Source organism: Podarcis bocagei, assembly GCF_964188305.1.
Source record: "Podarcis bocagei genome assembly, chromosome: Z".
NCBI lineage: Eukaryota > Metazoa > Chordata > Lepidosauria > Squamata > Lacertidae > Podarcis > Podarcis bocagei.
The window spans coordinates 37380650-37402802 of NC_138140.1; the positions used below are offsets into that span (position 1 = coordinate 37380650).

At 39.2% G+C, this 22153-nt stretch overlaps 1 protein-coding gene across 1 annotated transcript in view; it reads right to left on the reverse strand.

Annotated features, from left to right (window-relative positions):
• Nucleotides 1-45: 45 nt before the first annotated feature.
• DIAPH2 (diaphanous related formin 2) overlaps nt 46-22153 on the reverse strand; it is a 357022-nt gene continuing 334914 nt past the window's right edge. Inside the window, exon 28 of the mRNA XM_081179396.1 lies at nt 46-7283. Coding sequence (XP_081035522.1) covers nt 7219-7283 — 65 coding nt within the window. The 3' untranslated portion in view covers nt 46-7218. The remainder of the gene's footprint in view (nt 7284-22153) is intronic.

Genomic DNA, 22153 nt, shown 5'->3' on the forward strand with positions numbered 1-22153 from the left:
TTCTTTAACGCAATTTACTGTCTTTGAAATAAAACACAAGACATGTTTTAATGTGCTCAATGACTGCATTATATTGTTACATTTTAAACTTGTATCACAAGGTGTTGACAGTTTAAAAAGAATATAATCTCTGAGTATTTCCCCCCAAAATTAGCCGTTACAGAAGACATTTGCCTTGCCCATTTCAAACAAATATATTTGACACTTCAGAGTAAAAAGGATTAACCCACCCCACCCACTCCCCAAACCAAAACTTCATAGCACAGAGGTACTTCAAAGTGATGATGTTTAAGAGGTATTAAATAAACATAAGCAACTGCACAAAGTATTGCAAAGCAAAAACAAGGTGTTTTTTTAAACAACAACAAAGAAGTTAGGATCTGTTGATGACCAAATCTGAAATCACCAAAACTAATTTTAATTTGCAAATAGGGAAACGTTGGTATTATACACAAAGGTTTTCAACATTTTAGTGCATGACATTTGCAATGTACTTTTGATATCTATCATATTAAATGCTATCATCCAACTCAGAATTATGTGCTAACCTGCACTCAAATAAATGATGACAATTTGCACTAGATGGCAACTTAACAACATCTTGACAGGAGGCTGGAATTTACGTAAATAACTAGGTTAGAGAGAATTGTTGTGTTTTATGGTATCTCTGAAGAAGTTTTAGTGGAAATAGTTTTTGGTTACAAAGAATATTTACTTAGATCTGGGGAACATCAACTATCTAAGAAGACTAAAATGTGCTTTCAGACATCCATGCAATGTTTAGGCAGCCCTCTTTAAATAAGACATGGAAGTGGCAGGTACAGTTACATGAAGCTCCCAAATACAATATTTCTTTGCTTTCTACAGTGGTGGATGGCCCAGCATGTTCCTTTTTTTTTTTTGCCTGAAAGTGAGGTTATTTCCAGAAATCACTGGCCATCCACAGCTTCTGGGCAAAAGGAGGAACAGACCTGGGGAACACCGTGCAATTTGCTGCCTTTATGGGCGCAATAATGGTGTAATTAATACATTTGCCTATACATATGCACAACTGATGCATATATTCCTTATGAAGGACTACATATCTCAGCACACTTTACTTCCATACAATCAAGTGAGGCATTCATGGGTGGACTGCTATTATAAATGGTATTGGTGATTCCTGTACTGGGCAATGTGGAGTGATTTCCTCTATATGCTGCTAAGTGTCTCACTTCCAGAGCTGCAAGGGGAAGGAGGATAACAGTGGAGATAGAGTTGTAAAGTTTTGTTTTTACTTTTACAAGTGCCTGCAGTATGTTATAAAAGGGGCTATTTCATGCTATGTATTTATTCGACTCTATAAAATCTTTTTATCCTTTCTCTTTTTTTGAATACACTATGGCACATGGGAAGCAAGGATGGTTTCTTTTGTTGAACAGAAGTGTCAATACATTAGACATTTCATTATTTAAGGTATTGCAATCACTGCTGTGGGTATTTTGTTGTTGTTCTCCAACCTTGTTTAGACATGGTGAAGGAAAGCCACAAAGGGACAACTTTCATGCAATTATGAATTCATTTCACTCTGCCATAATCAAGTAGATATTAATATAGCATTTTTTTAAAAGCAGAAGTTAATAAAATAACCTCATGTTAATTACTGAAACTCTTACATGCATACTGTCATAAGGTTACTACATTTACCAACCTGTCTTCTACAGTTAGGAGAAACAGCAAACTAAGTAGCTTGTGAGTTCTAACAGCCAGGTTGCCAAAATTCATGTAGGATAAGTGTAGGAAGTTTAGGCTTCCTTTCTCTGCTGGACTGTATAAAAACATTTAACAGCACTTTGTAGGGCAAAGGCCTTAATGTGACCTGTCACAGACGTATTCTGAATATGCTCCTATGAACCTACACTATGGGCCTTCCTGCATGTCTCACCCTAAAGTGGCTTATGGCCTAACACGTTTGCTCTCTCTGTGCCTACTCATAATATCAGGAATGGAATGAATGAAAGCAAGGCAAAAGTTGCACTACAGAATGGTTGGGCATCTGACCCAAGGATGAGTTCTACCCTAAAAGCATGGGCAGCTGGTACATTAGGGCAAATGGGGCATTACCCACCAACCTCATTCTGCTGTCAGCCTTCCTACTTGCAGCATGTCCAGGAGTAGTTGGTTTGGTGTAATTCAGCAGGGAGGACAATGGGGACAAAACTAGAATTAGCTGACTCTGCCTACTATTGACGCCAGCTCAGCTACTGATGTTCTCCTTGCCTTCTACCCTGCCCATTCCAATGAGAGCCAATCACCACTGTTCAATTACCTGCAACTACCATATTTTTTCTTCTTCAAAAAGGTGCCTACACATTTCCACTAAAACTCAGATTAAATGTATAATTAGAGCTGTACAAAAATGTTTAATAAAAGTGGATGGATTTTCTTACACAATTTAATCCATAAGAGCTTATTTTGATAACTTTTTTTTTTTAAAAAAAGTTCCTTATGGCAATCTATCCCCAAGTAAAAGTTGCTTGTTCGTGAACAACCGGTGAACCAGAAGGTGGGCTGTGGTTGCTGGAAAATGTGCCACAAAGGTTCTAGACAGCAAAGCACAAAAGCCCATGAGCTCCTGGCTCAGGTATTATGCATGTTCCAGATAAAACATACTGTGTGACACTTAAGAGAGCAAAAATGTCATCTGAACTGACCTTTCGTTACATGAAGGTCTTAAGAAGCAATGATCAAGCAAGCTCAAATAAAATTTAAGCAAGGTTGTAATCCTAGACATCTGACATATTGGCGATCTATGATTAGACCTCCCATCCCTTAATTTACGTTAAAAGCAGTTGGGGGGGGGAGGAGGGATGAATTGGATCAGGACTATAGTACCTGAGCTGCTCTTTGCCCTATTAGAGAAAATGTGTGTGTACCCATGTTTTCCCTAATAGGAGAAATAGCAGCAGTATATGTTATTTATTTCATTTTCTGTATTTCTGTTCTTTCTGGAAAGATACATTGAAAAGACACTTAGATTGGGAACACACACCATGGGGGAAAGGGTTTAACCTCCTTTCCCTGGTATTACAATCCCAGTCCTATTCAGGGGCCCTGGAGATCTGAACACAGAACAACAATATCTAGTCTAGCATGGCCCTATGTTTTTAGACAACTTAATTTTGTGGTGGGAGGAAGGAATGTGTGTAGCTATACTGCATTCTGAGGTAGTACATATAGTGATATATGCAGATGTAAAGGCAAAACATTTAATTATGTGACATTTATGTATAGTTGTGATAAGCTCTGTAAATAGGGGTCAGTTGAAACAAGGAAGCTTTATTCACCATGGCCTACATATACAGCTCAGAATGTACCGTTTAAAGTGGCTTGTTTAGAAATTCTTCATAGTGGTTTAATTTTCAAATAAGGAACTTTGCCTAAAAGGGCTTTTTTGGTCTTGTTTGAAACTGGTACAATGATATTTAAGATGTCACTCCTCAACAAGAGAAGGGCAGTTATATGAGAGCATAGCCTATTATACGTTATGCTTATATGAATTGTACATCTTTCTGCCTTTTGAGAAATGTTAAGATGCAAAGCACTTAAAAGATTAAGTGTTGTGCTCAGCAGAGTTCCACTCGCACTGGGGCAAAACAGCAGAAAGCCATTTAAGCAAATCCTCCACCCCCACCCCAACCCCCCACCCCTAAAGCTGTGACTGGGGTTTGAAAAACCTGCTGGAATAGCAAGGAAGGTGTTGTGTGAGGCTGTAGGTGAAAGTGGTGAAACTGGTTGCCCCCTCCGTTCATTCAGTAGAAGCTGCTGCTTGATCCTGGTTCCCACTGCAAATGGAAGAATCCTTTCCGTTCATGGAAGGGCAAGTTGGGAACCAACTCAATGTTTTTAGTTATTAAATTTAAAATATGAATGCATGCTAATATTCTGCTATATTCTAAATACATTTCGTGGTAAATGTATGTGAGTGCTAGATTTCTAAGCGGTATTTCAGTGGTTGCATAAAGCTCCAGTGATTAACTTTTCATGAATAATTTGAGGCCTAGTCACCCCATCCAGTCCCTCTGCTTACAAGAGAGTTTGGGAGAAGGTTTCCTAGGAATATCTATTTGGAAATATATCTTCAGTAATTCCCCCTCTTAATATTAGAAAATAAGGCAAATACTGTTCAGAAAAAGGTGCTATGACCTCCAGTCTACGCTTTTACTAGGTCACCAGGTAAACATATGACAAGAGTGGGAATCATATCAATAACAAAAGCAAGGCTTTTTGTTTTTAAATCTGCATTTTCAAATAGAATAAAAAGCTATCAAAAGACTCTGTGACCGAACATAATATTCAGAAAATACTTTTTAGACTTTATAGATACAAGCTTCCTGTATTTACAATATATCTTCTTCTAACACCCCCCCCCCCATTTCCCCTTTAAGAGACATGTCCATTAAATTACATAACATGTTCCAAATGTGGAATAACATGACTGGGCTAGTAAAACTAAAGCATCAGGCAAGCTTGCATCTTTTTGGACTTGCTCTTTGTCAGAATTTGGTTCTGTAAAATCTCTGGTTGCCAGCTACTAGGCTGCTCAGAAGCATGGCAGGAAACAGAAAAAAACCCCAATGCAACTGCCATAATAATTAACATTAGTGTAAAAAAAAAAAGTAGTATGTTCACAGATGCTCTAATAATCACTTTAACATTTTGGCTTTTAAATTCTAGCAAATTGCTTCTTCTTTTTCTGAGATTCAGTACATTGTTTCAAAATACTGTGCATTAGAAAATATACACTTTGCCCATCTAAGTGGCTTACCAATTTGGCTTTATGTAATAAACACATTTTGACATGAGTTTGAAAATGTAGATTAGACAAAAGCAATTTTTTGCCTTATGCCTACTAGTCAATTCTCAATAGAGTGGGAGGTAACAGCAGAATGCCTGTTCTTTAACTAGAAACATTTGTGTTTCTAAGAAAGATGTCTAGCAGGGGTTGGGGAACCCGTGACTCCCATATGTTGTTGGTACTCCCACAAACCCTAGCTAGCAAAGCCTACATGGTTTTTTCTTTCCTTGAATTCAAACTTGTGAGTAGCCTTGACCCAGACATGTGGGTCTTAAGTAGCTGCAGGATGTAGAACCTGAACTCATATGCTGCTACCCATCTAAACAGGCTGGTTCCATTCTCTTTTGGACAGCTAGCGCAAGAAAACTGAATACTGCATGGACAAAAAGCGGCTGATAATTCCATTATAATATAAGCTATTTAGTGGTAAAGTACAATAATTGATGGGTAACTGATTTTTCTTAAACAAACAAACCAACAAGTATACACCACTTATTTAAAATGCAGCAGGTGTACAACAGGTGGGAAATAGAATGATTATACCCCTTGTATATATAACACTGAATCTAGCCACTCCGTCCCAACCAAAGAAAAGAATGTATAGTTGCTAGAATGTCAGATGAGGAAGACATAGTCTGGGTGACCCTGAGCCAGTTGTTCTCTCTGTCAAACCCACAATATGTGGATGTTATGAGGATAAAAACCCTTCACCCTTTGGAGTAAAAATGGGATACATAGTGTTGTTAATAATACCCACTTTCCCCGGTTAGGAAAACAATGTATGCTTTTTGTGATATTTTATTGAGAGGGACATTTAGTGGAAAACGATAGTGAAAGCAGCTTTCACTACAAAATCAGGCCGCCGTGAGTATTATGGCTCTTGCTGAAGCTCAGTCTAGGCTGATTTTGTTCCTGACAGTTTTGAGCACCAGCCTGACCTCCCCTCCCTCATGCAGAATGCACATCAGTTGCTTAGTGCCCCACCAACTTGGCTCCTATAAACTCACTGTTGTAAGGTATTTTGCACATCTGAGTGTTTTTCTTTAATCATCTGTAGTAAAGAAAAAATATTCCATCATATAAAACACCCCATATCCTCCTGAAGTGTGTATACATGTGTGTGTGGTGGTGGTGGTGGGGCGTGTGTGTGCACGGAATCAAAAGGAAAATGTGTTAGGAGCAATTTTTACAGTGCGTCACTATTACACATATGGTATACTCAAAGGACAGCTTTTGGGCTGATCAAAATGTAGTATGGTCAAAATGCCTCAAATACACATGTGTGTGTTTGTGTGATGTGCTAGGGAGCACTATATAGAGTATCTCTTTCCCCCACCCTGCTACAACTATTTTAGCTCATTGCCTGGGTCATCTCATCTCAACATGTACTAATATAGCTTTTATATAGCATGTTTGACTGTATCTAGAGAATCTAATTCTGATTACCTTCATATTAATAGATTATGTTTCTGAAAGCTTTAACAAAGGCAAATGAGTTTTATAACCATCTAAATAGGTAAGATTTTTTCCTCCAAATATCCATATAAAGTTCATATAAGTGCATAATTAGAAAATACATTTTTAAATAGAGTCAAAAACATATTCTGCAAAAGATATGGTTTAACTTTGGTACAATCCTATGTTCTCATTTTTTAAAAAAATTTTTTTAGCAGTGATAAGAAGCCATATATCTTTCTACGGCTGATGCTGTAGATTTGTGATAAAGTTTAACTGAAACCAAAATAGCTGAATCCATCATGCTTAAAACTTGAGAGATAAGATTCTAAAGAAATTGATGGGGGCTGTACAGTGCTTTCTCAGGCTTACAAAAAAGGCCTGTTATGATGTGTGCTGTATCAGCTTCAATCTGAATTAATTAATATGCAAATTTTACTTTTTTCCTTTCATGTCAAAATAAGAACTGCCAATGGACTCCTGTCCTCTTTCGTTGACCAGATCTTTTGATGCTGCTTGTTTTAAAAGCAATTTTATATGCTATTCGTCTCCATTCATATAAACCATTCCCCACACTTTTAGGAACAATCTACTGCACACCCTCCCTGAAATTCATGGGAGCTGCATAAAAACATAGTAGATTGACACGTGTGAGTAATACTAAAGAAGAAGAGATAGGAACATTATATTTTAACATTGCTTATATCTATTGAGGATTGCATTTTTAATATACAGTAAGTTGTGTGGGTTTTTTTTGCACAATAACGTTTGTAAAAATACATATTTATATTTCTGGTTGTTATTTTCTGGAATTCATTTGAATTTCATTTATCTTCATTGTTGCTCTTTCCACATTTAGCTCTTTTCACCATGTCTCCATGTAAAGTAAATAAAACACTTCCCAGTTCTTTGGCATTGGGAGGGGTTCATACTGCCGTGATGCTTCCATTGTGACGAGAACGTGACCTTTCCAAATTTACTCGTCTGTTATCTGGAATATAAAGGGAGAAGGAAACATTATAAGATTTTAAAACATGGATACTGCAATGTCAAGAGGTGTAATGGTTCTAGGGGTTGCTTGTGTGTAAATCAACGCCACCCTTGGCTGGTTGCCTGAATGAACCCTTTCTGTCTGGACAGCCACGTGCCCGTGGCTGTCTCAATCGCTGGCAGAATCCGTTAGTGGGCGTTTCTTGAACTTCTTCCAGCAAAGAAGCTCTTTGACGCTTAGTCTCCACCTAGCTTCCCTGCGCGGAAGCCTTCTGTGCAGGGAGGGTGTGGGCATTGGAGGACCCGTGCTCTCCCCACTGGTTCCTGGCGAGGAGTCTTGGTGCCACCTCGCCGATTCCCCCATCTGCCCCCCTTCTCCACTGGTGTTACGCTGATTTCCTTCCCCAGAAGGTGTGCTGCTTCTCTCCCTCCCGGGACGCTCTCCTGAATCTCTCTGAAGCCCTCCCTCTCCCTCTGGCTCCGATGGCAGTTCCCTGACAAGAGGCTTTCAAGCAGTCCTGAAAATAATTTCAAAGCAGTAGATAAATAAATTACTAGGTGGATGGATCAGAGAAATTTCAGAGTACAGCTGCCAGGAATTCAAAAGTTCTGCAATCAACAATAAATTAATCTCCTGATCTGAAACTCTGGGGGTGATAAAGGCATTCTGTGGAAGAATTCTGTGGCACTCTCCCTTGGAAATAGTAGGTGACAACCAAAAATGCAGAGGAAAGTGTTACTAAATGAAGATGTCTCTGTGCCCAGTTGCTTTGGGAAAGAGAAAGTAACATTATCCTTTCCTTGAGAGGCAAGTTCACCAGCATCATTCATAAAGTAGGGACAGATGACATAACTCATTATTCCCTTTACACACACACACACACACACACCCCACTTCCTACAAATTACCTGGATGAGCAACTTCAATATAAACTATTACTGCGCAGCAATTATTGCAATGGAAAATCATAGCATAGGAAGATTATTTCATGGGCTACAAGTCCAATGTCCTGAAAGCACAATTTTAAGTCAGGCATGCTATAGTTGAAAATATATTAACAAACATGGTATTTCCTCAAATGTGTTTAGCATCTCCTGACCAGTAAAATGCAAGTGACATGGCTGAAATTCCTGTGTGATACAGACATGCAACTGATTAGCTTAAATTGCATGACAAATGTTAGCTCTCTGGAGATAAATAAATGTGACACATTGAGAGAAGAGTTAAATAGTTCTGGGAAGGGTTCAAGAAGCAATGGGTAGATTAAAAACTAATAAACTTCCATTTACTTCTGTATAAGTAGCTAGAAAAATGGATTTTAGAATTCATGGATAAGTGCCTCCCAGCCACTTTCCTTTTGGGCAATGTCTCTCTCCCCTTTTCCTCCTCCTGAAATCCCTGTATTAAGAAATTTGAAGTAATGCAGCCAACCACACAATGAAAGACACAAGTGTCCCATCCTACTGCACCTGATAATAGGCCGAACCTCTTCTGTGAAACCCACAAACTATGACATTAATTCAGGAAATCCTGCTGAACTAAAGTCCAATTTGCATAAAATGTACAATATGTTTTTATTAATCCCTTATAAAAGACTATGGGAGGTAGAGGGCATCATGCAAATATAGCAAGCTTTTTTGCATTAATCATGGAGATGAAAACTCTGGAACCAGTTGGTGAGCACTTCCTACAAATATACATCTCTGCCATGCAGGGGTGAAATCATCACATACAAATAACAGGCCCTAAAAGAGTTGAATTGATTGTTGTTTGAAGAAGTTCTAGAAAAGGAAGGCGTATCCCTGGACTACAAAACCTCAGTTAAAAGAGTGACAACTTCACGAATTTGGATAATGTCTAGTAAAAATAGCTAGAAGATACTCTCTTTGGGATTATGTTGTTGACAGAATGCAAAACCAAACTACTAAATTTTTAATTAACACCTACAATCCTGTGGTGCTGTTAAAATGATTATTTGCTGTTGCATTTAGAATGTTGAAGTTGCTGAATAAATTGGGGGGGGGGGAGGACCAGGGAGCGATTATTAGCTATGACCTGATAATTTCTGCTCAGAAGATCTATTTCCACTTTAAGGTGGCTGGAAAAAGAAACTTTTGCCAGATTTGGAGTTTAAGCTATTTTTTTTTGGAAAGTGAAATATGTACACCAACACTGGACAAAGCATTCAGCTTCACAATAGGAAAGAATGACAGGTTGAGAAGGCACATAGTGTCTGTTGCTTGTATTTCTTATCCTTGTACCATACATGCATCTTACATTATAGAAAAGAAAAACACTCGCTTTCCATATTGCCTTCTGTATAAATCTCAGGGCAGATAATAATAATATTAAATAAACATATATTAAAACCACCAAATGTGAATATATATAACCTGCTCATAATTACCACATACTCATTATACCAGTGACTATTAATAAATGCCTAAATAAACAGGTGGATTTTAGACTGTTGCTAGAATGTCAGTGAAGTTGATGCCACACATTTCAGGGAAGGTATTTCTAAGTTGAGTAATTTTTTTTCATATCACCATCTGGTGTAATTCCCCTAGCACTTTTAATTTCAGTCACCAGCACCTTTAATTTCAGTCACCAATGTAGTTCATTCAGCATCAGTATTATGTGGTTCCTGATAGCTGTCCTGCCAATGTATTGAAAGCCACATTTTTCACCAATTGCATTACAATAATCTAAATGAGTGGTGATCAGAGCATGGCTCACAGTGGCTAGGCTATCTCTATCCAGAAACCTTAGGAAGAAAGAACGGAAATTTGTAATTAACATTAATTTCTATTTGAAAAGTGGACTGGAGAATAACCAGTGAATAGGATGACCCACTGGATTGGATAGGCAGGCCTTTTAAAGCCTCTTGCCTCCTCTTCCAGCCATCCCACCCTCCAGTTCTAAGTGGCAGAGCAAAAAATGACCCCTCTACCCCAAAATATAACCATAGCCAGGATGACTATGTCCACTACAATATACGCCTTCTCAATCCGGCACGCAGACAGTCTGGGAATCAGCGTGTTTTTACATGAGTAGAATGTGCCCTTTTATTTAAAATGCATCTCTGGGTTATTTGTGGGGCATAGGAATTCATTTTTTTCCCTTCCAAAATATAGTCTGGCTCCCACAAGGTCTGAGGGATAATGGACCGGCCCCCTGCTGAAAAAGTTTGCTGACCCCTGATCTACACTGTAAGACTAAGATAATGCAGAGGAAAAAACAGAGGTGGGTGAATGTCTTCCAGCACACTCTTCAAACAGAAATGCACAGCAAAGACCAATTTCTGTTTTTGCATCTTGAGTGGACTCGAGGACATTCAGTGAATAGGATGTAACAGAGCAGTTTTCTCTAAGAACAGGGTGGGATTCCTCTTCATTAAAAGCAAACAACCCTCCATAGCACCTTTCTATCCAAAGCAGCATAAACTGAGGAAGAAGAAGTATGAGAAGAGGCCCAGTGGCCTCCCTGGAGCATATGCATTGTGTTCAAAAGGCCCTGGGTTCAACCTTGGTAGGGCTGAGAAGGACTCCTGCTTGAAACCTCAGAGAGATAAGACAGTACTGATTCAACCATTTGTTCTCAGAGAAAAGAACATGCTCATACTATGAACGTTCCCCTAGTACTGCTTCCAATGAAAATTCATAGTATAAAAAGAACATTCCAATCTGTGCACAAACAGCAGTATTTAAATATTCATGTTGTAATCAGACAAATTAAATGCCTTCTGTACTTTGACTGGTAAGTTGTTGAATTAATTCTCTTCTGTTTAAGTATGTACAAAACCCTAGCTGAGAATCAGTTTGTTTTCAATGGATTTAGCACATGGTTCCTACAAAGCATGGGGTATGCTACAGATGAAAAGTGCTCCCCTTTCTGCCCGCAGAATACCCATCTCTCCATCAGGGCACATACCTCGGCTATACATGGCCCAGCTCTATGGGGCTGTTTGGGTGTCTCCCGAAAAGAAATATTTTAGGGGGAAAAAGGATACCTCCTGATGGGAGGAGGCTAGAGAAATAGAGAATTGTGTATGGAACCAACATATAGTCCCATCTGTTGCTTTGCATCTTATAGGAACATTCTGAAGGCTAAGGGTGCTGGGCAGACAAATGTATCCAGGGCACAAAAAATCTCTTGAAGTTTCTAGTGATTTTTGCTGTCTTTAAGTGAGATATCCCGGGAGTATAGCAAATACTTGCTGTCAGTACACAACTGAGTGCAAATTGCTTCAAACAGACTTATCTGGCATATCCAAGTTTTATCTGTTACAGGCAGTATTTGCTCAAAGTGGCTAAGCAGGGAATTTGAAGCAGCGGCAGCAGCAGGAACAATAACAACAACTACTACTACTACAACTACAACTACTACTACTACAGAGGCACACAGACTTGCTATTCCTAGAAACAGCAGTGCTATGGAATGAATGATTTAGCAGAAGCTTATCCCACAATAAACTGATCCCGTGTGTGTGTTCAAAGAAATATATGTGGAATGTGGAAGAAAGGATGTGTGAAGAACTGGATGTTGCATGGATGTGGTAGTTTAAAAGTATTCTTCTAACAATTATTTTTGTACTTCAGAGTTGAGTAATTAACTCTGAAGTACAACAATAATTGTTAGAAGAATACTGTTAAACTACCACATGCATGCAACTGACACAAAATTTAAATGACTGTATCAGAGTGGCATTTAAGATCTTGGGACAAAACAGATTTGTACGCTAAGCTGCAAATGCACATTGCAACCTGCTGGTGCTCCAAAGGCCAAAAGCTATGGCTTACTCTCCAATACCTGAAACAACACTAAACTAGGAGCTGAAGCTGCATTGTCAGCTGAGAAATTAACCTAAAAGTTGAAGTTGCCTTCATACTTTGGGAACTTGTTGTCTCAGGATGACAGTTCCATAAATGCACTTCTGTTTGCTCCAAAGACAGTCACATAGAGCATAAAAGCAAACATGGTAAGTGCTTGCATGGCGGAAGGTATTCTAACATTAGAGAAGAACATTACTTCTTCAGTATTACGGTGCTAACACAGAAGAATAACTTAAATGTGTATATAATAGGGCATAACTCATGAAAGTTCAGACATTTCATGGCCAATAGCAGTGTTGATTCTAGCATTTGAGGGAGTTCAGACAAGAGATCCCCAGTAGGCTCTACCCTTCTCTTCACTGCCATCAACTACTCTCTCTCTCTCTTTCCCTCCAGCGCCAACCACCATTGTCACCCAGCCTCTTCACTCCCATACATCTCTTGGTTGTTCCCTCTGGTTGCAAGGAGGCATAGGAGCAGGACAAGGTAGTTCTGAAGGCCAACAGTGGACTCCCTAGCTGAAGCATGAGCTTCAACCAGTGCCTGATGATGTTGAATCCTGTAACCAGCCCTGACAGATGGGTTGTATTGGGTTACCAGTAAGAGGATTTACATGCATAATCACCAGTTCTCATTGAAGCGTTTCTGAAAAGTGGTGGAGGGAGCAAAAGCTTAGTGTTTGCTCTCAGACCCTTACACATGCACACTGTACATTTATTATTTGATTTGAACACATCTATCACACCTATGCTGCCAAAGGGAATCAAGACAGCTATCAATCAGTACACACACATAGAAATGAGCAAAATCCTTACAACTAGACAACATACAGTCAAACTAATAAATTAACAATAGCCTTAACTAAGAATTCAGCCTTTTATTATCTACATGACTAGGCTTTGTGTGAATGTAACCACAGGGAATCCTGAAGTGACATTTCTTGTGCAACTAATTTCTTTGTCTAATGTCTGATTGGTAGTGTCACCTAGGTTTATAACAATTCTTCAAAGATAAAGTAACCCATTATTTTAAAATTTATTAATTTGGTACATGTTTTATGAGAATAGGTTTTAGAAGCAGCTCCTTTGAAACAAGCTTTCGGGAAGGTATACAGACAGATGCAGTTACTGTGTCTGCCATTTCTGTAATTCTGCATGAATTTGAAAACCATTCTCCCTGCCTCTGAAATGGAATGCAGTCATTCATTTTAATTGCAAAACCCACTTAGAGCTGATTTTGAAATTGTAATAAAGTGTGCCAGGACACAAATGCAACGAACATAATACATTGGCTATGCAACTACAAGGCTCTGCCTTTTTGAGCTTTGTCAGGAATATCTATTGTTCTTGTAACAGCTAAAAAACATAAATACCCCATGTTTTTCTCCCCCTATCTCATCTGATGCACGTGAGGGAAGATTAACTTAGCTTGTAACTGCTTCTCTATGAAATATACCACCCAGCATTCTTGTTCTTAGGTCAATTATGTGGCTGGAACTTTTCAATTTGCAGAGCTCAGGATGACTTGAAACTCCCACATAGCGGTAATTTCATAAAAATCCTCTCTCTGTGTATCTAAATAGTCAGCTTTCCATAACTGTCGAGCCTCAAAAGTTTAGGGGATGTCTCAAGAGTCCTAATCACATTTTAGTTCTCAGGTTTGTAAATCAAATGAAAAGTTGCACTGGCCAAAACTTGCCATCTGATTTTAAAATGGCTTTTTTGTATATATATAAAAACTTTCTATATTGCATTAGCAACATTTGGAAGTGGTGCACTGGAGACAAAAAGGTGTACAAGGCATAAGCTTGTGAAAATACCCTTAAGAGCTATTTTAGATAGCCTGGGAGACATAAAAGCATCCAGGAGAAGACGGAAGGACCATGACAATTTACGCAGTTCTGCTACTCTTTTCAGTGAAAGAAGGATAAAGTTTGAAGCAATGCCCTTAATATCTAGTTACCTAGGCCGTTATTTTTATAAACCAGACAGGGTAAAGGAGCAGTTGTCTTTCCCTAGCAAACACTATTTGTGAGGGATTTAACAGGAAAGGGGCTATAAATTCAGACACAGGAAATTAAGACACAGTTCTGGCACCTCTTTTTCTAAAAAAAAATTGCATTGAACAGGACTATGAACCAAATTTTGTTATTGGGAACAATAAGCATTTACAAAATGAGAATATATCCATGAATGATGCAAGTATGGTCACTTCCCTCCCACTGTCTCTTTCAACCTCCTAAAGAACAGAATGGGAACCTGTGGCCTCTAGATGTTGCTGGTCTCCAACTCCCATCATGCTTCATGACCCTGCTGCCTGGAGCTGAGGAAAGCTGGAGTCCAACAACATTTGGAAGGCCACAGGTTCTCTTCCCGGGTGCAATCTACAAAACCAGAGTTTCTAGGAAAGCTGCCTGTATCATTCTCCAGAATTAAAAGCCCAGGACCTTTCTCAGGGAGCCAAGGAGTAACAAGTGAAAAAAGAAAAACAACAACTTGCCCCTCGGAATGTGGCTTTCAGGGTCTATTTTGCTTACCTCTGATCTAGAAGGGAGAATAGAAGCTTCTATAGATATATTCTGTAGGGAGAATAGAAGATTCTATAGATAGATGGAAGTGCACCACTTCCAAATGTTGCTAATAGAAAGTTTTTTTATATATAGAAAAAAGCAATTTTAAAAGATGGCAAGTTTTGGCCAGTGCAACTTTTCATTTGATTTGCAAACCTGAGAACTAAAATGTGATTAGGACTCTTGAGACATCCCCTAAATTTTTGAGGCTCAACAGTTATGGAAAGCTGACTGTTTAGATACACAGAGAGAGGATTGTTATGAATTTATATTCATATATGTATTACTATGTGTGATGTAGGGATGTGGGAGGCGCTGTGGTCTAAACCACTGAGCCTCTTGGACTTGCTGATCAGAAGGTTGGAGGTTCGAATCTGCACAATGGGGTGAGCTTCCGTTGCTCTGTCCCAACTCCTGCCAACCTAGTAGTTTGAAAGCATACCAGTGTGAGTAGATAAATAGGTACCATTGTGGCGGGAAGGTAAACAGCATTTCCATGCACTCTGGTCTCTGTCACAGTGTCCCACTGTGACAGAAGTGGTTTAGTCATGCTGGCCACATGACCTGGAAAGCTGTCTGTGGACAAACGCCGGCTCCCTCGGCCTGAAACAAGATGAGCGCCGTACCCCATAGTCACCTTTGACTGGACTTAACTGTCCAGGGGTCCTTTACCTTTAACTATGTGAGCTGACTCTAATAGCAGAAGTGGCTTTGGGTCTCATATTCTCTAAAAGCATTCCAGAATTAAATGTCCAGGGAGCATTGCTTTAATTTTATTTTCCCTGGAACTCAGAAGGAATCATTTAAAATGTTGCTGTGACAGAACAATATATAAACTTAAAGCTAAAAAAAAAGCCTGGCAGAATGAATATGAATGAACACAAAAAAAACCCTTGATGCCTATTTAGTAATAAAAAGGGCTGTTGCTAAAGCTCCACCTTATTAGACTAATTTTTGTTGAAATAGCAAAGAAGATGGGGGAGAAAACACCCTTGTAAAGGCATTCATATGGCCTGTACCTTTGGGAGGCAATGAAAGCATTTGCATCAAATATTTATTTGTACCTTCATTTAAAACTTTGCTCACTGGAAAAAGCCTAATGAGATACACATCTAGTTCTTATGAAAGACCCAGGGGACAATATTCATACAATTCCAGGGAACGTTAGTACAATATAAGCAACACAAAACCTAAACACGACAGACCAGAGTGAATAGAAGCGAGTGCATTACATTTTCTGCTTAAAGGCTTTATTAAGGGATTAAAAAGCTTAGAACCCAAAGGGAAAAAAAGCAAAAGTACAACAGCACAAGGCATTAGTATAGTGGCACCTCCTGATTTCTAAATAGAAGTGAAAAACATTAAAACAGAAGCAATGCCAGGCCTGACTGGCTTCTACATTGGGTTCCTCTTCCTTCAAGAACTACTTACTCGGTGGAGTCTACAGTAAGATTAGTGAGTGCCATAGAGGTTCCCATCTCTACAAAATCTCTCCCCCCAAGTAGGATGTTATGAACCTTGAGAAGAGTAAAGTGCCTGTTGGGAAGACTTGTTGAATTAATTTGCACAAGCCAAGCATTTGGTTGTTGTTGTTTAGTCGTTTAGTCGTGTCCGACTCTTTGTGACCCCATGGATCAGAGCACGCCAGGCACTCCTGTCTTCCACTGCCTCCCACAGTTTGGTCAGACTCATGTTTGTAGCTTCGAGAACACTGTCCAACCATCTCATCCTCTGTCGTCCCCTTCTCTTAGTGCCCTCAATCTTTCTCAGCATCAGGGTCTTTTCCAGGGAGTCTTCTCTTCTCATGAGGTGGCCAAAGTATTGAAGCCTCAGCTTCACGATCTGTCCTTCCAGTGAGCACTCAGGGATGATTTCCTTCAGAATGGATAGGTTTGATCTTGCAGTCCATGGGACTCTCAAGAGTCTCCTCCAGAACCATACAGTGGTACCTCGCAAGATGAAAAGAATTTGTTCCGCGAGTCTTTTCGTCTTGCGATGTTTTTCATCTTGCAAAGCACGGTCCGTCGCAACTGCGCCTCTTCAAGCGGCTTTTTAAAAAAAACGCAATACGTTTTCGTCTTGCGAAGCAAGCCCATAGGGAAATTCGTCTAGCGAAGCAACGCAAAACCGAAAAACCCTTTCATCTAGCGAGTTTTTCGTCTTGCGGGGCACCACTGTAATCCAAAAGCATTATTTCTTTGGCGATCAGCCTTCTTTATGGTCCAGCTCTCACTTCCATATATCACTACTGGGAAAACCATAGCTTTAACTATACGGACCTTTGTTGGCAAGGTGATGTCTCTGCTTTTTTAAGATGCTGTCTAGGTTTGTCATTGCTTTTCTCCCAAGAAGCAGGCGTATTTTAATTTCATGACTGCTGTCACCATCTGCAGTGATCATGGAACCCAAGACAGTAAAATCTCTCACTGCCTCCATTTCTATTTGCTTAGTTTTTTTGATGTTGAGCTTCAGACCATATTTTGCGCTCTCCTCTTTCACCCTCATTAAAAGGTTCTTTAATTCCTCCTCACTTTCTGCCATCAAGGTTGTGTCATCTGCATATTTGAGGTTGTTGATATTTCTTCCGGCAATCTTAATTCCGGCTAGGGATTCATCCAGCCCTGCCTTTCGCATGATGAATTCTGCATATAAGTTAAATAAGCAGGGAGACAATATACAGCCTTGTTGTACTCCTTTCCCAATTTTGAACCAATCAGTTGTTCCATATCCAGTAGCTTCATTTAACTGTAGCTTCTTGTCCCACATAGAGATTTCTCAGGAGACAGATGAGGTGATCAGGCACTCCCATTTCTTTAAGAACTTGCCATAGTTTGCTGTGGTCGACACAGTCAGAGGCTTTTGCATAGTCAATGAAGCAGAAGTAGATGTCTTTCTGGAACTCTCTAGCTTTCTCCATAATCCACCGCATGTTTGCAATTTGGTCTCTGGTTCCTCTGCCTCTTCGAAATCCAGCTTGCACTTCTGGGAGTTCTCAGTCCACATACTGCTTAAGCCTGCCTTGTAGAATTTTAAGCATAACCTTACTACCGTGTGAAGTGAGCGCAATTGTGCAGCAGTACATGCTTGAAGAAAAAGAAGAAGAAAGAGTGGGTGGCCCAGCTTTAAATATCTCTGCCTGCCCCTCCCCCATTGGTGGAAATGCAAGCTTCCAGAGCCAGAAGTAACTTCATGGCAGTCTTCTAGTTCCACACAAAAGGCGTTCCTCACCTGGACTCCTTTTCGGGCTGGATGGGGGAGCAATCATCTGGCAATGCAAGAATTTGAATGCCAGTTTCTTTTATTCACCACCTTGTACAATATTGTGATACTGGCTCACAGATGCCTATTAACTATTAATTCCAAAGTCTTCTCTGTCTTACACAGTCTTTGGCAAGTAAATATAATACTCTGTGTCATCTGAGATAAAACAATGCATTAGAAAGCTACTGTGTAGAGAAGAGATTGCTTTCCCCCCACACTCAAACACTATTCTTTTTGCAATTCTTTGGGTTTTCTTCTGTAAATTGTAAGCTACTGCTGACAGGTAATGTGGTTTGCATCAGACGTAGCTCAGGAAAGAAGAATCCATCTTGAAATAGCAGTAATATTAAGGAAGCACAGTATAAGAGCACATATTAGTGGAAAGCATCCAGTTTGATCCATGGGAAATTGTTCAGTTGTTGTGGAAAATTTAGCAGTAAGGAGATCACGTAGCTCTAAATTTCCTTTGCCTGCACCTACAAATGGTGCAGACAGTCACCATAAGACTGGCTACTCTTTGTCCTGAAAGCAGTGTTAACAATAGGAAAAACAGACCGAGTAATCCTAGTAAAGGTTTAGAAGAAGAAAAGATGGAAAGCAGGGACTTGAGAATAGTACTGTGATACATAAAGGGTTGGCATTAGGAAGGCTAGTGATAGGTTCTCCTTTTCAACTGCAGATACAAGAAGGAAGACTTGGCTTGAACAGAACTAAATGTAAGGGTCGTTGCCAGTAGCCCTATTCAGCTTGGTGTCAGGTGAGATGGGAGCTGGAGTCCAGCAATATCTGGAGAGCCACCGTTTCACCAGCCCTGGTCTGAACAAAGTGATAAGAGCTCACTCGCATCCTGCCACCTTGTGCCTTGCTTTCTCTCACTCTGCCTTAATCCTCTTTCTTGATTAAGAGATCCTCACTTCTTAAAGTGACTTGTTTGTCTGGAGTTAGTTCTAGCAAGGAATCTATTATTAGACATAAGAATTAATAGTTATTTTTCTGACACAAATGCTTTATAGAGCTCCTGCTTAAAGTAAAAGATTGACTGATTAGGTTATTAATTTGATGAGATCATGTTTTTGTGTGTGCACAAGTACTATATTCCAAGACAAATCTGTCTAAGTTGGTGAAGTGTGGGAGGAACTACTGTATTTACTAACTATGTTCAGTTTAGTTAGAGATGAGGTCATGTTGCTGTCTGGAATTATGGATGATATGCACTCCAAGAGTATCAGGTTTTTGGTTTGTTTGTCCCATGTAGCAAATACACATTTTGACAACTCCAGAGACAGGCTCCATAGCTATTTAGCAGGTTACTAACGGTGCTCCAGTTTTCTGAAACCTGCTGAAATTTCTATGGATCCAAGACAATTAAATGATCCATTACATTAATGTCAGTATTTCATCACTGTTTTCCCTTTTCTTTTTTAGAATTCAACATTGAAAAGGAGGAATCTCTGAAAAGAAAATATTTGCTACATCTATTGTATCATCAAGTTTCCTTTCCTTTTTTTCAAAAGCCCTCCTTTCATTTTAGGTTTAAAAGCATGGGGTGTATGTGTCTGACAGACCGATGAAAAAGGGGGCAGCTGGCTTTGAGTTCTTGGGTGAGTCTTAAGACCATCTATGGGTAAATCGAGATCAGAAAGTATTTCAAGACAAGTAATCCATACTCCATTCCTTAGGTCTAGCAACCACTTTTCTCATTATCTCCTCTGAACTTGCAGATCAATACAACAGACCCCAGAATTGTATCTTGCTGATTTATTAAATTTCTAACAGACTGTGAGACTAAAAAGAGATTTTGAATACATTCACCTTGTAGTATCAAGCACAGTCATTCTTTCTTTTGGCTAATTAGACTTTTAAACTCCAACTATTTTTTAAAAGTACAACAGTTTGAATAAGGCTTCCTAAAAATGCGCAGCAAAATAAATCTGAATGTGACCTTTTAGAACTGACTTAAGGTGACATTTATTGGAATTAGTTTCCTTTGTAACTAGAACTCAGAAAAAGATCAAGTGACAATCTCCCGGCATTCAGTTTGGGTGATAATCTATAGGGTCAAACTGAGGGAAGATGTACTTGTGGTTTGCTGGAGAAGGCTCAAATGTTACATACAAGCGTTAAAAATATGGTTTGGGAAAGGTGTTACTCTTTTACACTAGTGTTTTTTTGCTTTTGTAACCTTCTTCACTTATTTGGAAATAAGTGTGCTGCAAATCTAAATAGCAGCAGCAGCAGCAACATCAATATATAAAAATAAATACTCTTCTGCAATTGAAATAAAAAGTAGGGAGGACAATGAGATTGTTCTCACTGTACACATTTTCCTAAATATCTCTAATCACTGTGATTCAGCATCTTTCCATTGTCCTTTCAGCTCACAAAGAAAAAAACAAAACCCAAGTGCCTTAATCACAATCCTAAATCCAGAAGAGTGATCCTATGCATTCTTTCTCTGAAGTAAGTCATTTGAAAGTGAGCATGGGACTGTAGGCATACTTTTAAAGTACCGTACTTTTCCATCTATAAGACGCCCCCATGTATACAACACCCCCTAATTTAAGAAAATGGGGGGAGATGGTACAGAGTTGTTGAGCTTTTTTGGTGGAGGATTACCCAGTTGTTGAGCTTTTTTGAGGGAAGAATTAACCAGAGTTGTTGAGCATTTTTATTGGGGAGTGGGGAGGATGCCGAACTGAATATAATTCACCCAACTGGCAAGCACTAACAATAGCAAGCAACGCAAGCCTAATTGCCGAAGCGGCAGCCAATCCAAAGCAGTCCTTGCTGCATCTACAAATAACCCGCCCAATTGACAAAGCAGCAGACAATCCAAAGCAGCCCTTGCAGCTGACACCATTCACCCACCCAATCACTAGATCCTCCTCGCGGAGGCAACCAGTCACCCATCCCCCCTCTGCACTACCCAGGTATAAGATGACCCCCCCCAAATTTTTACTTTATTTTGGAGTAAAAAACCCTTGTCTAATACACAGAAAAGTACGGTATTCTCTACTTTAAAGTAGTTTTATATCACAATTAATTTTATTTGCACGATTTGCCCTTTAAAAGTCATGAACCTATCCAGATTAAACTTTAAGATTTTTGTTGTTGTTGTTGTTGTCTATTTAATACTCCAAATTTAACTTTGCTTCCCTCAGAAACATCACCACTTGGGATAAATGCTTTTGAAATGACTGAAATCTCTTCCATGTCCGTAGCCTATGATAAGCCTTATTTTGAAACACCACCACATGCCTGCCTCAAGGGTTACAAGACAAATCAATCTCCTTCCTCCCTTCCTCCAAGGGTAATTGGCCTTTAAAATCACACAGGAAAATAGGTCTCTTTGCCAACACAAACATAGCCGCGTACAGCCATTTTCTGCCTCATTTTGATTTCCAGCTCCCGGATGGGAATGTAGCAAAAGGGACGGGACAGAAAAAAACTGCTGTATCAAGCAAGACACTGCAAAGACACACATTATAAAATAAAGACTGTAGTGAGAATAACTTGAAGTTAGAATTCAATCACGTCATATTTATTACATTTCATTTCAACAGTACAAGCATGTTTCATTTTATATTCTGGTTATTACAAAAGAATTTCACTGAATGTAATAGAGTGATGATTCAGCTAAGTGTACTGTCTCTGAATTTAAGAGCAACCAGTTATGATCAGGAGATGGGCTCCCTTCTACCCCATGTAGTAATAAGAGAGCTGCAGATTTTGATTGACACCTAATTATCCAGACCAGAAAATGCCAGGCAATTTATGGTCATTCACACCATAAATTCACACCTTGCTTGACTTCCAGATGTTGTTGGACTCCCAACATCTCTAACCACTGGTCATGCTGTCTTGGGCCACTGGGACCAAGTTAGAAAAGACTGATGATGTAAATGTTTTCATATAATTTTTAATGTTAAATATTTGGTATTTTTTCCTTAGTTTTCTTTGAGGGAGAGCTCCTTGTAGCTGACCATTTGAATAAACTACAGTTGTGTATTACTTCCTGCTTTCTATTCTAAACAATATGATGAATACAATCCATATTACTAATTTAATGCATGAAAATAGTTTCCTAATGTTTGCATATTTATGAATGAAGATTGAATATTCTTTAAAAAAAATTTTTTAGTTTATTTACAACACACACACACTTGTCAAACTGAACATGAAAATAATACTACAGAGTCAAAAGA